A 17,106-nucleotide genomic window follows, 5' to 3' on the forward strand; every position below is an offset into this window, starting at 1 on the left:
AGTTTTACCTCAATCATAAACTGAGTATTTGTGGAAAACATACAGAAGTTCACAACTTTTACTGACTTAAAAATGGGTGCTAAACAAGTTTAGGTCAATATATTGCACCTGTTCTCATGTTTTTTCCTACACTAGACAGTAAGTTCCTTCCCTGCTCAAAGGCAGGACCCATAGCCCGGCCATCCACTGCATCCTACTCTTCCAAATACGAACACAACAGTGAGTGGCCATGGAGCTAAATGACAGGTGTCTCATGAGATTCTTGTCTATCACAGCAGCAAGTTCATAGTAGACCCTTTTACCAAACACTTTAAGACTGTACAGAAAGTTGAAAGCTAAGAAAAACCCCAGGGTGTCCTTTATTCCGTGGAAAACATCACTCCTGCTTTGGGACAAACTGGGGCCTAGGTCCTCAGGCCTGGAAAGAACCCTTTGATGACAGCCAATATGTTTCTGGAGGGATTTCTCCAACTCTCTTGAACCCAGGGCCTTAGCTACAAGTACAGCCACAGCTACAATACATGCAGCCTTCCAGAGAAAGGATGCAGGAGGGTGGGGGTCCTCAAGAGTCATCTCTCCTTCCCAGAGGAAAGGAAACTGCACTCTGTCCTGAAAAAACAAAACCAGAGAACTCTTAACTCACCAAGAATTGTATTTATAATATGTGCAAAAGGACCACAGTAAAAGGCACATGCCCACTATGAAAACATGAAATATATATGCAGTGCTTTAAAAGGTTGTGAGGAAAGCTCAAAGTGAGAAAATAATTTTCTGTTTTTCACACAATACATGTTTTAACCTAACATTGTCTCATGTAGCTTGAAAACTAAAAGAAAATCTCACAAAAGGAATTTCACATTACCATATTCAGGCTAAGTGCAGTGGCTCACACCTGTAATCCCAGGATTCTGGGAGGCTGAGGTGGGTGGATCACCTGAGGTCAGGAGTTCGAGACCAGCCTGGGCAACATGGCAAAACCCTGTCTCTACTAAAAATACGAAACTTAGGTGGGGCACAGTGGTACATGCCTGTAATCCCAGCTTCTCGGGAGGCTGAGGCAGGAGAATTGCTTGAACCCGGGAGGCAGAGGTTGCAATGAGCCAAGATCACACCACTGCACTCCAGCCGAGGCAACAGAGTGAGGCTCCATCTCAAAACAAAACAAAACTAATTACCATATTCAGTGCTAGCACCAAGGGAATAAGGTCCTGGTGGTTAACTATGAAACTCACGTAAACCTGCACACATATATCCTGATGCACCTGTTAAAATGCTAGGCGCTTTATTTTGTAGTAAAACTTAACACAAATGTTTACAAGATCAGACAATGAGATTCCATGTCGTTTTCTTGGGTTTACTGGGTTTACCATGGATTCATCTTAGTTGTGTGTTTTATTTTGCCTGTTTTACCTGTAATGCAATTCCTGGAAAAATGCTAAGGGAGACCTGAAAATACCTCTCTACACAGGATTAAAGAACCTGAGAAATACTAGAAAGAATTAGGACTCACCTGAGAGGGCCAAGCGAGTACAAAGTGATCACTATGTTGCCAGAGAAAATAAAGACAACAAACAAATAGAATGGAATCAGGAAAATGTGAGAGTGCTGAGCATCTGAAACCATATTAGGCTAGGTGTGGTGGCTCACACCTATAATCCCAACACTTTAGGAGGCTGAGGCAGGATGATCACTTGAGTCTAGCAGTTTGAGACAAATCTGAGGAACACAGCAAGACCCCATCTATACAGAATAATTTAAGGCCGGGTGCAGTGACTCACACCTGTAATCCCAGCACTTTGGGAGGCCAAGGCAGGTGGATCACTTGAGGCCAGGAGTTCCAGACCAGCCCAGCCAACATGGTAAAACCCTGTCTCTACTAAAATTACGAAAATTAGCCAGGCGTAGTGATGCATGCCTGTATCCCAAGCTACTCAGAAACTTGAGGCAAGAGGACCATTTGAGCCCAGGAGTTCGAGGTTACAGGGAGCTATGATCATGCCACTACACTCTAGCCTGGGTGACAGAGCAAGTCCCTGTCTCTTAAAAAATAATAAGTTTATTAATAAAAATCAAAGCCTTAAACAGTCTTAAGTGGTGCACATTTTAATGTGGCCATCCATACATGGGTTCTTCTCACCCTAGATATAAAATAGGAGTGTCACATGAAGACATTCTCAGTATTCTAATTTCTTGTAAATTCAAGAATCTCATGACACAGGCCTTCATATTTCTCAGAAAGAATTACTCTCCTCATAGACAGCCTCCCAGAGATGTTGGGATCAAAGGCAGCTTCCAAGAAATGTTTGAAGAGCTGCCTCACTGACCAACTCTGACAAAGGATGGCAGTGAATGTATGTTTAAAAAAAAAGGGGGGGGGGGAATAAAACCCCTTTACCTCTCAAATATTCCCCTACCAAAAAATAAAACTGATCTTACAGGGAAGTCTGTAAGGACAGAAAGCAAGAAGATACCTGTGACTGAAGGTTTTCATAAGTTCATGGAGAAAATCCCGAGGTGGGTCAAATTCCAGCATGGCTCTTTATAGGACAAGTAAGTGACAAACTGGTCACAGAAAGTTTTCTCACATCAATGACAATTATGTAGTAACTTTTCATTATGATGCTCGGATAGTAAGATTTTTCCTCTGGCCAAAGACTGTCCTTAAGAGTTATATTTGGAGTGTTTCTCCAGCCTGAGTCCTCTGAGGTTGATGGAGTGCCTTCCACATTTCCCTCTGGCATGAATCCTTCTGCAGTGAGTGACAACTGAGTGGGGACTGAAGGGATCCTTACATTCACTGTATTCACAGGGTTTCTCCCCAAAGTGACTGCTCATGTGTTAGTTAAGAAAGAGCTGAGGAAAAAAATGAAGCTTCCTGACATTCTTTGCACTCGAAGGGCTTCTTCCTCCAGTGTGGGTCCCATTATGAACGATAAGAACAGTGGGTGAAGGCTTTGCTATACTCATTGCAATAATAGGGTTCTCTCATGTATGGACTCTTTGGTGCTGCAGAAGGTGTGACCTGCGTTTGAAGGCCTTCCCACACTCGACACACTTGTAGGGCATCTCCCCAGTGTGGATGACAGAGTGCTGAAGGAGGTATGTGCTCCGGTGAAAGGCCTTCCCACACTGGGTGCATTCATAGGGCTTCTCCCCAGTGTGAATCCGCTGGTGCTGTATGAGTTCTGAGCTGCATCTGAAGGCCTTTCCACACGCCATGCAATCATAGGGTTTCTCTCCAGTGTGGATGATGTAGTGCTGAATTAGGTGGGCCCTATTGCTAAAGGCTTTCTTACATTCTTTGCACTCAAAGGGCTTTTCTCCAGTGTGGGTCCTGTTGTGGCGAATGAAAGTAGACCGGTGGGTGAAGGCCTTTCGACATTGACTGCACTCATAGGGTTTCTCTCCAGTGTGGATTGGATGGTGCTGCATGAGGTACGACCTGCGTTTGAAGGCCTTTCCACACTCAAGGCACTTGTACGGTTTCTCCCCAGTGTGGATGAGGTAGTGCCGAATGAGAGTTGAGCTCTGGCTAAAGGCTTTCCCACACGCGTTGCATTCATAGGGTTTCATTCCAGTGTGAACCCTCTGATGTCGAACAAGATACCACTTCCTGTTAAAACCTTTCCCACACTGCTTGCATTTGTAGGGGTTTGTCTCCGCATGAATCAAGGCGTCTTTCCCTGGTTGCTGTGAGGCACATTCATGGAGAACATCTGCTGATAACCACTCTTGTAATGCCCTGGAGTGCAGACCATCATCTGTCCCCAAACCTTCACCTTCAAGGCTCGCTTTCCCAGGATGGGTCTCCTTGTGGAGGTCTGTCTCTGGCGTCATTTCCAAAAGCCCTTCCTTATCCCTAGATCTCCCCAGTCTCGAGTCACTTGAGGTTGAAGATTCCAGAGTCAGGCTTCCCCGGAGAAAGGCCCGCTCAGATAAGACTGGCGGGTAAGTGGTTGGCTCTCTGGTATGAGCTTGTGTTCTGTCACCTGAAGGGCATCAACAAACAAAGGAGGGGTTTTTTAGTGATTAAATATAGAAAAACACAAAATAACGACTTCAGTAGGAAAATGAAGATGAAAACAGTGCCTATGATAACTGCTGCATTTTTACATCCCTAACCCAGGCTACCAAATACTTCTTATGGTACTTGTATCCTTGACACCATTAAAGGGAAAATCTGGAGATCAGGCTGGACCAGGGGACAGCGGATCTGGAGTAAAGACATTCCTCTTTACAGTTCAGAGTAAGGAAGAGATAATCGAGTTTTGATGACATTGTCTGAAAGGCATTTGCTTCCAGAATTGAACCCTTACATCCATCTGACAAGGGGTCAATAACCAGAATATATAAGGAGCTTAAACAACTCTGTAGGAAAAAATCTAAGAATCCGATTTAAAAATGGCAAAAGATCTGAATAGACATTTCTCAAAAGAATACATACAAATGGCAAACAGGTATATGAAAAACTGCTCAACATAACTGACCATCAAAGAAATGCAAATCAAAACTAAAATGAGATATCATCTCATCCCAGTTAAATGGCTTTTATCCAAAAGACAGGCAATAACAAATGGTGGCAAGGATGCGGAAAAACGGGAACCCTCATACACTGTTGGTGGGATTTTAAATCACTACAACTACCATGGAGAACAGTTTGGAGATTCCTCAAAAAGCTAAAAATAGAGCCACCGTATGATCCAGCAATCCCAGCGGAGGTATATATCAAAAAAAAAAAAAAAAAAAAAAAAATCAGTCCATCAAAGAGATATCTGCACTCCCATGTTTTACTGCAGTACTATGCACAATAGCCAAGATTTGGAAACAATTTAAGGGTCCATCAACAATGAGTGGACAAAGAAAATGTGGAGATCCTATCATTTGCAACAACATAGACGGAACTAAAAATGAAAACAATTGAAATCATGGAGAGAGAGAGTAGAAAGATGGTTACCAAAAACTGGGAAGGGCAGTAGGGTGGAGTCGGGAGGAAGTGAGGATGGTTAATAAGTACCAAAATAAAGTTAGGAAAGAATGAATAAGACCTGGTATTTGATAGCACAACAGGGTGGCTATAGTCAACAATAATTTATTGCATACTTTAAGATAACTAAGGGTATAACTGGATTGTTTGTAACACAGAGAAAGGATAAATGCTTGAGGTGACAGATACTTCCTTTACTTTGATGTGATTATTATGCATTGTATGCCTACATGAAAATATCTTATGTGCCCCAAATATGTGTACACCTATGTACCCACATAAATTAAAAATTAGCTGGGCGTAGTGGTACATGCCTGTAATCCCAGCTACTCCAGAGGCTGAGACAGGAGAATCGCTTGAACCCGGGAGGCAGAGATTGCAGTGAGCTGAGATTGCGCCATTGCACTCCTGCCTGGGCAACAAGAGCGAAACTCTGTCTCGAAAAAGAAAAAGAACTGAAGCCTTTTGGTGCTATGAGAGTTTAAGGAAGTGGCACTTAACAAGACTGGAAAGAAAAAGAGATCACGGAAGGCTTTCTAGAGGAGGTGTCCCATAAGCTGAGTCCTATAAGAGAAGCCAGAATCATTGCCAGAGAGAGGAAGTGGGAAATGGGTTGAAGATGAGGAAGTAAAAATGGGTTGATTCACCCTTTGGGCACCAGATGCCTGGTGAAACCAATATAAAAGGGTGATTAGAGTTGGAGGAAGAGAATGAAGATCCAGCACAAAAGGGATAGAAGGACACACAGGAACAAATGGTACAAAAGGCCTAGCAATGATAGGATCTGACAGGTTTCTGCTGTGTCAGGAGGCACAGTGCATGGCCGACAAGAGGGTACCGGAGACAGAATGACTCAGTTCAAATCCTGCGTCTGTCAAGTGGGTTGATACTGGAGGATGACTTTCTCCACCAGGTCTCAAATTCCTCAACTAAGAGTCATGAAGTTAAATGAGAAAATGCACAGTTCTTGATGCAGCACAAGTGTTCATTAAACTGTGGGACATTGGCCGGGCGCGACGGCTCACGCCTGTAATTCTAGCACTTTAGGAGGCCGAGGCGGGCAGAACACGAGGTCAGCACAAGGTCAGGAGATCGAGACCATCCTGGCTAACACGGTGAAACCCCGTCTCTACTAAAAAAAATACGAAAAACTAGCCGGGCGAGGTGGCGGCGCCTGTGGTCCCAGCTACTCGGGAGGCTGAGGCAGGAGAATGGCGGGAACCCGGGAGGCGGAGCTTGCAGTGAGCCAAGATGACGCCACTCACTCCAGCCCGGACGACAGAGCGAGACTCCGCCTCAGAAAAAATTGTGGGACATCACCCTTACTATTATTCTCATTGCTGCACTGGGCAATTTGGGTAAAGGAAGTGACACGAGCAAGAACAACTTCAGTGATGTGATCTGAAGAACGTAGCAGCTGTGCTTAATAAAGTAGCCAACATCACATGCTTAGAAGACCCGAGTGCAGCAGCAGTCTCATACCTGGCTGGTGGGGATGGGAAATGGTGCGGCTACTGTGGAAAAATATTTGGGGTTTGACTTAAAGCTAAACACAGATCTGTCTCTTGACTCCACCAGTCGTCTCCTGGGTGTATATGCAACAGAAATGAGTGTTTATATCCACTAAATATCATGGAAAATAGTATTCATAGCAGCATTCTTCATAATCTCCAAATAATGTAAAAAATACCCATGCCGACCAATAGGAGAGTGGAGAAATAGATCCTGATGTTTTCACACAGAGTTATGGTACACAGCGTACAGGATAAAGCTCATGGACACAATGATGGTGAAAAGAAGAAATACGCAAAAGAGAAAATGCTTTGGGGCTCCAATTATGCCCATTCACAACCAATTAAAAACTAACCCCACTTTGGGAGGCCGAGACGGGCGGATCACGAGGTCAGGAGATCGAGACCATCCTGTCTAACACGGTGAAACCCCGTCTCTACTAAAAAAATACAAAAAACTAGCCGGGCGAGGTGGCGGGCGCCTGTAGTCCCAGCTACTCAGGAGGCTGAGGCAGGAGAATGGCGGGAACCCGGGAGGCGGAGCTTGCAGTGAGCTGAGATCCGGCCACTGCACTCCAGTCTGGGCGACAGAGCAAGACTCTGCCTCAAAACAAAAAAAAACAAAAAAAAACTAATCCCTAGGGAGAGAGTCTAAATGGTGGCTCCCAGTGCAGGAGGAGCTACTGGCAAAGACAGGGTGACAGAAACTGCCACGGTGCTGGAAATATTGTAAATTTTGACCTAGATGAAGAATTCAATTTGTAGAAATGTAAAAATTTAAGCTGAGCCCTTCAAATTTGTACTTATTATTGTATACATAAGATTTTTTTTTGGAGAAATTTTAAACAAAAAAATATTAAAGTCAAGTGTAAACATCTCTTCCAAACATGAGACAACTCCAAGAAGCTTGGCTTTACAAGTGGGGCCAACACAAGTTACAGGGTATTGTAAGTGAAAAAGCATTTTGTCTGTTTCCCCTAAGTGTAAGCAATTTGAGTACACTTTTGTTTGTTTGTTTAAACTTATATTCACTTTCTGGTTTTGTATTGAGCACACTTTCTATGTTGAATATAGAGAAGTTGAAGGCACAGACAAAGCAGAGATTTTTTTAAAAAGCAAGTTCCCTGAGAACACAACAGGTGTGATGCAGGCACTGGCAAAGACGCTGACCGTGACTAGAGGTAAGAGCTCCTCCATAGAGGACAAGAGAAGCCAGGTGTGAGGCTGCGCAGATGAATATTTAAGAACATTAAATACACATCCTACTTTTAACATGAAATTAATTATATGCTGAAACATCAGCTGCTGGGGAAGTGGTGAAAATATGAAACACACCTGAGTGGCTGCAGGAGCTGGTGCAGGGACAAGAGCTGACCAGAGGAATGGGGCAGATGTGGGGACACCTGTTCGGAGCCTCTGGTATGGCTCAGGCAAAAGATGACTGGACTAGGGTGCTGGTGAGGGAGCCAAGAAAAGTAGTGGAGGTGATGGACTCAGGAGATATGGATCATTTAAAATGAGCAGGACTAGGGATGAATGGATGCTGGGTTTGATGAAGTTAGGTGGAGTCCACGAGCTATGTGGCATGTTTCCAGCCTTCTAACCTGCTTGGATAGTAAGACATTCTCTGAACTGAGTGTCTGTTTAGGCATCAGGAGCTAAAGGTGCCTCTGAGACACTGAAGTGGAGATGTGGGATTGAGGGAATGGGAAGGGCGGTATTTGGAACACAGGGTTGCAGATGGGGCTGGCCAAGAAGCCCAAGGGGAGAGCCCATGACTCAGTGGTGATACAAATCCACAAGGCAGACGGCTCCAGCTACACTCATCAGCACATATGTAGGTCAGGGAAGGCCAAATGTCACATTGGTGTTTTTCAAGACAAGAGGGGCAGGAAGACATGGGGCAAAGGGCTGCTTCTGAGTCTCTGATGGTCTAACTGGAGGATGGATGAGCGGATGGAGAAGGTGGAAAAGAGTGGGATTCAGGGCATAATGCTGACAGTAATATCAAGGGGAGGAAAATCCCCTTTCTCTTGAGTCCAGAAAGAAATGTGTGACTACATTTATGATGATTAAAACTGTTCATGCATAATACTAACTAGCTGACATTTGTTGATCCTTTGGACCAAGAACTGAACTAAGCAGTGTCATGCGTTATCTCTACATCCTCCAACAACTCAATGACACAGAAATTATATCACTCTGGGTTTTTTTTGAGTAGAGGAGCCTGAGGTGATATAAACCAAATCCATTCTTTTCCATGGACACACAGCCAAATCATATTTGTCAGTCCTAAGCATCCAGGTGGCCAAACGCCTAGTTCTTGTCAAGATTATGTGGTTGCAAAGTATGTGTACAACGGGGTATGACTTCTCCCCTTCTTCTTGTTCCCCTTCTACCAGCCGGATTGAGCCAGAGCAACCATAAAGATTCCTGTTCACAGCAGAAGGTAACTGTGTCTCTGAATACTTGTGTGGCTCAGTGCTCACCTGATGATGGACACTATATCCCAAAGTGAGTCAGAAACAACCAGGCCCCCAGGAGGCCACAAGGAGCAGTTTCACACAGAAATTCAGAGGTGGTGGTGCCCTCACATTCTGAAGACTGCCATGACTCCACCTGACCAGCTGGTGGCTGCTTACCTGCACAGGTAGGCTGTGAGAGGCCTCTCTTCACTGTCCACAGCTCCTGCCCATGCTCTAGCAGGTGGACCAGCTCTGGTTTGGGAACCCGATGCCCTGTTGATAGCAAAAGAAATAGAATAGAGGTAATCTAATGAGAAAATGAAAGTCTCTCCATCCTGCCTCGGACATCATGACAGGGGCCAGACATGAAGGAAGCGGCTACCAAAGTAAGCAAAATGCTGATGTGAGACCTGAAAATCAAGGGCATTGCTCTAAGTGAACTGTGTTCCCCATAAAAGTCGTACGTTGAAGCCCTAACACCCAACGTGACTGAATATGGAGATGGGATCTTTCGAAGGTAATTAAGATTAAATGAGGCTACAACGGTGGAGCCTTAATCTGACAGGATTATGGCCTTATAAAAACAGGAGGAGAGGGAGAGATCTCTCCTGTGTCCCTCCACCATGTAAGAACACAGCAAGGCAGCCATCTGCAAGCCAGGAAGAGAGTTCTCATTAGGAATCAAACTTGCTGACACCTTGATCTTGGACTTCCCAGCCTCCAGAAGCATAAGAAAATAAACTCTGGTTGCTTAAACCACTCAATCCATGACATTTTATTATAGCAGCCAAGGAGATAAAGACAGGCACAAATCCCATTGTTGGGCTACAACTGCCATGGAGGGTAGTGCTATCTGGCTACACAACACCCACTGCCCACGACCTCCGTCTAGGGAAGCCAACATTGTTCAGGCACACAACACTTTGACAGCCATGGGAAACTGCAAAGGTGAGCCGCTTCCTCCAGAAGGCATTTTCTTTCTTTCTTTTTTTGAAACAGAGTCTCATTCTGTTGCCCAGGCTGGAGTGCAGTGCTCGGCTCACTGCATCCTCCCACCTTCCAGGTTCAAGGGATTCTCGTGCCTCAGCCACCCGAGTAGCAGGGATTACAGGCATGCAAAACCATACCTGGCTAATTTTTGTATTTTTAATAGAGACTGGGTTTCACAATGTTGGTCAGGCTGGTCTCAAGTGCCTGGCCTCAAGTGTTCCTCCTGCCTCAGCCTCCCAAAGTGCCACTGCACCTGGCCCAAGAAGGCATTTTCTAACGAGTCTAAATCATTGCTTCTCAAACACCTCATGCTTTCAGAACCACTTGGGGATGCCTGATTCCAACCTCAAACAAAATCAAACAAAATTTCTTCATGTGAGACCTGGGCATCAGTACTTCCAAAATGTGCCCCCCAAAATTCTGGGACCCAGATGGAGCTGAAAACCACTGGCTGAGGCTGGACATGGTGGCTCATGCTGTAATCCCAGCACTTTAGGAGGCCGAGGCAGGAGGATCACTTGAGACCAGGAGTTTGAAACCAGCCTGGCCAACATGGTGAAACCCCATCTCTACCAAAAATATAAAACATTAGCCGGGTATGGTGGTGTGTACCTATGGTCCTAGCTACTCAAGGGGATGAGGTTGGGAGGACTGCTTGAGCCTAGGAGGCAGAGGTTGCAGTGAGCTGAGATTATACCACTGCACTCCAGCCTGAATGGCAGAGCAAGACTCCATCTCAAAAAAAAAAAAAAAAGGAAAAGAAAAACCACTGGTTGAAATAAATTGGTAAATGCAAGAGTCTTCATTAGGCAGGTGACCAAAGCTGGATTCTCATTGTGAAAAGAAAGCATTTATTCCAGGGTGGGAAGAGGGACTGACCATGGGGGCCGGCTGCCCCTGTCAAGGCTGCAGCACCCAGCATCCCCGTGAGGAGCCAGCCTGAGGACAATACAGAAGCCTGAACCAAGAAGAAGGAACAAAGAACTCTGACATCCTTGATGGCATCACGGGGCTGTGGCACTGAACAAGCCTGGAGCCAACCACACCTCAGGCTTCTCATCAGGCGAGTTGGTGAATTTCCTTTCAGGTGAAGCCAGTTTGATCTGGTTTTCTGTTATATGCAGCCAAATGCTTTCCACTAGATGTGGTGAGTAAAAGACAGGAGGATTCTGTATGGAAGACCAATGACTGAGGTACAAGGACCCACAGAAATACCAACTGGCAGATTCTGAACCATAGTCCAGGATTCCTTCAGACATGTCACAGTAAGGTCCACCAATGTGTGCTACGTGCCTGGCTTTGAGTTCTGGGACAGGGCTGTGGGAAAGGTGAATCAGATGATCCTTTGGCTCTCCCAAGAGCTGAGCTCCCTGTCACTTTTCACACACTGGTTCCTCCACCTGCAACACCGTTCCCCTCCTCTACCTCCTTCCATCCAGCTAACTCCTACTCAGCTTTCAGGTCTCAGCTCCACTGTCACTTCCTGAGATGCCCTCTTTGGAACACCCACAACAGGTTATGATGTTCTGCTTATTTATTCCTAAATTCCCCTCATTTTTCTTTCTAGAACTTATTTCAGCTGTGATCTATGGATTGATGTCCACCTTCCCAAATGAACTTGGAGTGTGCCATCATTTCTAATAACTTCTTTATCCTGACCCATTTTTGTTAAATATTGTATTCTAAAAGGGAACCTTGTTTTGCTCTGGTAAATGAGAAAGTCAATTTCACTTCCTACAAATAGAAGTCTGCAATCACAACAAAATCAAAACAATGCCACTAAGTCCCAGCAAGCCCATGTACCTTTCTCAGGGCTGAGTTGGAGGCTGTCCCCTCTGTTAAAAAAAGAAATGAACTGCACTGGGGCAGTGAAAGGAAAATGAAAGACTCGGCGCTGATCTGAGACTTTATTTTTTTATTTTATTTTTTTTGAGATGGAGTCTTGCTCGGTCACCCAGGCTGGGGTGCAATGGCGTGATGTCGGCTCACTGCAACCTCTGCCTCCCGGGTTCAAGCGATTCTCCTGCCTCAAACTCCCGAGTAGCTGGGATTACAGGCGCATACCACCGCGCCCAGCTAATTTTTGTATTTTTAGTAGAGACGGGGTTTTACCATCTTGGCCAGGTTGGTATCGAACTCCTGACCTTGTGATCCACCCGCCTCGGCCTCCCAAAGTGCTGGGATTATAGGCGTGAGCCACCGCGCCCGGCCAATCTGAGACTTTTATGACAACTAGCATGCTGGACAATGAAAGTAAAAGGAATGGCTTTATCAGGGTATCAACCCATGCCATTTGAGGACATTCCTGTGTACCCTCTAAAAACACCCTCTGGATCAACACAGCATGGGTATCCAGCATCAGAAAACAACTAATGGCCACGCAGGCACCCAGATGCCTTTTTACAGATTGTATTGATTAGGAAGATATCCGAGGGGCACGGAGGACAAATGTCTTCTGGGGGGCTGCCTGACTCACCCCCTTCTCTAAGAACAGCCCATCCCCCATGGCCCCTGCTTAACAGGGCTGTGGCCACCGCTGACCCCACCAGGATGGCCAATCAGTTTCCTTCGTATGCAATCTGGATTAAGAACCTCAGAATGGGCTGAGCACTGGAGTGAGGGTTTGTGTTAAAAGGACATTTTCTACCCCAACAATCTCTGATGCAGACAAAGGGAGACCAGTCAGGAAGAGGTGGGACCAGAAAATTGCAGGGTCTGTGAAGAGAAAGGTGGACAGTTCCAGTGACCTTTTTGCCTGGCCGAGAATCAAGAAGATTAGGGTCCTCCTCAGGGATGAGAGGTGAGCCATTACCTAGTGAAACCAGGAGCGCACAGGTCTCCAGCATCACCTCTCGGTACAGGGTCCTCTGGGTCAGGTCCAGCTGTCTCCACTCCTCCTGGGTAAAGGTCACAGCCACATCCTTGAAGGTCACCAACATCTGGAAAGTTCAACAGAAGTAATGCTATTGGCCTTGTGTTGTCGGATGGGATCAGAACCTGTCACTCAGTCTCTAGTCAATGTGCAGAGAGATCCAGGTCTGAATCAACTAGGTCTTCTTAGGACTGACTTCCGTGCAGGACTCCAAGGGGAGGCAGATACTGCCTTTTGACATAATGCAATTGTGCCTGAGAGAAATGTCTTCTATGGGAAGCTGTTGAAGATGACACAAACAATGGCAATCCCATGAGGACTATGGGAGGCAGACAGTAAGTGCTCTGGCATATTAAAAGAATGGAGGAAAATGACTGATACTAATCCAACCATGATAAGAGCAACAGCAGCAGCTAAGTGTGGGGGAAAGAAAGATCAGACTGTTGCTATGTCTATGCAGAAAAAGGAAGACATACGAAATTCCATTTTGATCTGTACTAAGAAAAATTCTTGGCCGGGCGCGGTGGCTCAAGCCTGTAATCCCAGCACTTTGGGAGGCCGAGATGGGCGGATCACAAGGTCAGGAGATCGAGACCATCCTGGCTAACACGGTGAAACCCCGTCTCTACTAAAATACAAAAAACTAGCCGGGCGAGATGGCGGGCGCCTGTAGTCCCAGCTACTCGGGAGGCTGAGGCAGGAGAATGGCATGAACCCGGGAGACGGAGCTTGCAGTGAGCTGAGATCCGGCCACTGCACTCCAGCCTGGGCGACAGAGCGAGACTCCGCCTCAAAAAAAAAAAAAAAAAAAAAAAAAAAAAAAAAAAAAAAAAAAAAAAAGAAAAATTCTTCTGCCTTGAGATGCTGTTAATCTGTAACCCTAGCCCCAACCCTGTGCTCGCAGAAACATGTGCTGTATTGATTCAAGGTTTAATGGATTTAGGGCTGTGCAGGATGTGCTTTGTTAAAAATGTGTTTGCAGGCAGTATGCTTGGTAAAAGTGTCATCGCCATTCTCCAGTCTCGAGAATCCAGCGACAAAATACACTGCGGAAGGCCACAGGGACCTCTGCCCAAGAAAGCCTGGGTATTGTCCAAGGTCTCCCCCCACTGAGACAGCCTGAGATACGGCCTCACTAGAAGGGAAAAACCTGAGTGTCTCTGAGCCCGACACCCATAAAGGGTCTATGCTGAGGAGGAGGAATGAAAGAGGAAGGTCTCTTTGCAGATGAGATAAGAGGAAGGCATCTGTCTCCTGCTCGTCCCTGGGAATGGAATGTCTCTCGGTGTAAAACCTGATCATACATTCTATTTACTGAGATAGAAGACCGCCTTATGGCTGGAGGTGAGACATGCTGGCAGCAATACTGCTCTTTACTACACTGAGATGTTTGTGTAAAGTCAAACATAAATCTGGCCTACGTGCACATCCAGACAGAGCAACTTTCCTTAAACTTACTTATAACACAGAGTCCTTTACTCACGTTTTCCTGCTGACCCTCTCCCCACCATTACCCTATAGTCCTGCCACATCCCCCTCACCGAGATGGCAGAGATAGTGTTCGATAAATACTGAGGGAACTCAGACTGGTGCCGGTGTGCATCCTCCGAATGCTGAGCGCCGGTCCCTGGGCCCACTTTTCTTCCTCTATACTTTGTGTCTTATTTCTTTTCTCAGTCTCTCGTCTCCACCTTGCGAGAAATACCCACAGGTGTGGAGGGGCAGACCCCCTTCACTAAGTCCTCTGGTCCTCACTGTGTCCCTGTCAAGCTAAACCTTCCTTAGCGGTAGTAAAGCAAATAAATCTGACACTTGACAGCTATGTGACCATGATGATGTCACATGATCTCCCTAAGGATCGATTTCCGAATCAACACAATAATTATTCCCATCTCAGCAGGCGGCTCTAAGGACAAAACAGATAATGTTTACTTAGGCAATCAGTGGCGTGCCTAGCACCTCTAAGTGCCTGATGTGTTTGGGAACTTTATTAATCCCTGACAGGCCCAGAGGTAAGTGTCGTTATCACTTCCATTTCACAGCCAGCAACCAAAGGCTCAGGGAGCTTTAGAAGTCATGCACAGCTTCATGTTTAAAAAGCAAAAGCAGCATTTGAGCACCACTAAAACACCTCGCCAAGCTGCCAGAGGGCAGGCAGGTGGGAGTGAGGGGTGCTTTTAGCTAGAGCCAGCACTGCCAGGATGGGTGTGGAGGGGCAGCCCTGCCTCGACCTGAGAACAATGTCCTAGCCAAAGGGAAGTGCAAGGGCAAAGGCTGAAAAATGGGAAAGAACTTGACAAGCTCAGGACTCCCTGGATGAATGCAGTGAGAAAGGGGAGAATGGAAGAGGAGAAGGAAGATATGGTCAAAAGGGCAGACCAAGCAGAGCCTTGCAGACCATGCTGGCAGGAGGGGGTGGATTTATTGGAAATGTGATGGGAGTCCCTGAAAGAGAGGCCTATTCAATCAACAACCATTCATTAAGTACAATATATGTACTTAAGCCTGGCTGTTCTGAGTCTTGGGAGAGGGAAGCAACAGGCACTCACATTCCAGGGTTGGAAAAAGATCGTAAACAGGCAACTAAATAAATGAGTAAGGCAATGTCAGATGGCCTCAAGGATTCAGATGACAAGAAAACAGAGCAAGGAGACCAAAGAGATTTGGTCAGCTTTAAACGGTTCAACAGACGAGGCCTCTTTAAAAAGCAGCGGACTGGCTGGGCGCGGTGGCTCAAGCCTGTAATCCCAGCACTTTGGAAGTCCGAGACGGGCGGATCACGAGGTCAGGAGATCGAGACCATCCTGGCTAACCCGGTGAAACCCCGTCTCTACTAAAAAATACAAAAAACTAGCCGGGCGAGGTGGCGGCGCCCGTAGTCCCAGCTACTTGGGAGGCTGAGGCAGGAGAATGGCGTGAACCCGGGAGGCGGAGCTTGCAGTGAGCTGAGATCCGGCCACTGCACTCCAGCCTGGGCGACAGAGCGAGACTCCGTCTTAAAAAAAAAAAAAAAAAGCAGCGGACACCAGAGGGAGTCAGAAATAAAGCGAGGGAGGGAGATGTGGATGAGAAATCAACAACTACGACAGGAGCTGACAGTAATCTGGGCTATCAGGAAAGTAATCAGGGTGACTGCTAGAGAGTAACCCTGGGCCTCCTGTGTTATCTCCAAAGGGACACCACATCCTACATACCATCACCTCTGAACATTTTAATGGACTTGTTTTTCACCTGTAACTAAATGTCTTAAACAGGAAAATATACTGTTCGTTGCAACCCAGCGTCACTTGCCCCAAACTGAAAGACAAATTCCTCAGCCTGCCCTACCACCTTTTCTGCCCTGGCATAGCAGCAACTGCAAAAACGCTCCTCCCACCTCTTTCAGCCGCTGCCCTTCGTTCTGTAGAGACAGGAGGCCAAGGAGGCCAGAGGGTCAGACTCCTGCTGGGGTTGAGTCTCTAAACCTAGCACAGGCCCAGGGAGCATCTCCGGAAACAACATCCTGAGCGACGTCCCCGGACCGTGCTGTGCACTGCAACGGAGGCACACACATCACTCAGGGAGCCGTTCAAGCTTCCTCAACCCAGGGGGGAAAGGAGTAAATATTTCTACTTTCCGCGTGCAAAAATGAAGGACGAGGACAGTAACGGGACTTGTTCAAGGTCGCAGGCCCGGAAAAGGACACGGCTGGAAGTCACAAGGAGGATCGCGGTCGCTCCTCTTACCTGTGAGGTGTTCCGGGTCCCTAAAAACCCTATTTCACACCCCAACGCCGCACCCCAGAAACGGGGACGCTCCCCACGCCACCCCGGGGCTGCATTCCGGACTCGGGGCCGCTCTACCCCTTTCTAGGCCTCTGAGAAGCAACGGCAGGGACTGCACTGCGGGGGACCCTGAAACGCCGTCCTCCCCCTCATCGGCCCGGGACGCTGACGCCGGCTGGCCGCGGGAGCCGAGCCCATCTGCTCACCTGCGCTGCGTCCTTCGCCTCTGCCATCCGACCGTTGGCAGGACGAGGCCGCGTGGGGCAGCTCCCACGGACTCAACACCCTACCCCGGGTGCTACAACGGTGCGGAAGTGAGCCCCAGTCTCCCCACCATCCTTCCCAGCACAGTTCCCAGAGCGAGGACCAACGCGCCACCCAAAAACGTCCACGCCAGCGAGGCCAGAAGTCCCGCCCCTGTGTGGCGGACGCCTGCCACGGCTTTTCCAGTGCCGACGTTGCTCCGGCGCACGCGCCGCCCCACTACCTTCTGGGTAATGTAGTTTTGTGCGGTGACGGG

General features: G+C 47.1%; 1 protein-coding gene across 1 annotated transcript; it reads right to left on the reverse strand.

The window, feature by feature from the left end:
- Window positions 1-2,471: 2,471 nt before the first annotated feature.
- Window positions 2,472-16,999, reverse strand: ZNF550 (zinc finger protein 550). Its single transcript, XM_023184277.2, has 4 exons — window positions 16,793-16,999; window positions 12,763-12,889; window positions 9,138-9,233; window positions 2,472-3,989 (listed from the first exon to the last, which is right to left on the reverse strand). The coding sequence occupies exons 1-4, from the start codon at window positions 16,817-16,819 to the stop codon at window positions 2,986-2,988; spliced, it is 1,254 nt and encodes a 417-aa protein (XP_023040045.1). The 5' UTR covers window positions 16,820-16,999; the 3' UTR covers window positions 2,472-2,985.
- Between the last annotated feature and the right edge of the window lie 107 nt (window positions 17,000-17,106).

This window comes from Piliocolobus tephrosceles, chromosome 21, assembly GCF_002776525.5.
Source record: "Piliocolobus tephrosceles isolate RC106 chromosome 21, ASM277652v3, whole genome shotgun sequence".
Classification (NCBI taxonomy): Eukaryota; Metazoa; Chordata; class Mammalia; order Primates; family Cercopithecidae; genus Piliocolobus; species Piliocolobus tephrosceles.

Excerpts from the sequence above, each read along its gene's own strand:
- ZNF550 (XM_023184277.2), bottom strand. The coding sequence starts at position 16,819 with ATGGCAGAGGCGAAGGACGCAGCGCAG. Across the intron at positions 12,890-16,792 it reads AGGCGAAGGACGCAGCGCAG|ATGTTGGTGACCTTCAAGGA; the intron begins GTGAGCAGATGG and ends TGAACTTTCCAG. Across the intron at positions 9,234-12,762 it reads TGCGCTCCTGGTTTCACTAG|GGCATCGGGTTCCCAAACCA; the intron begins GTAATGGCTCAC and ends TGCTATCAACAG.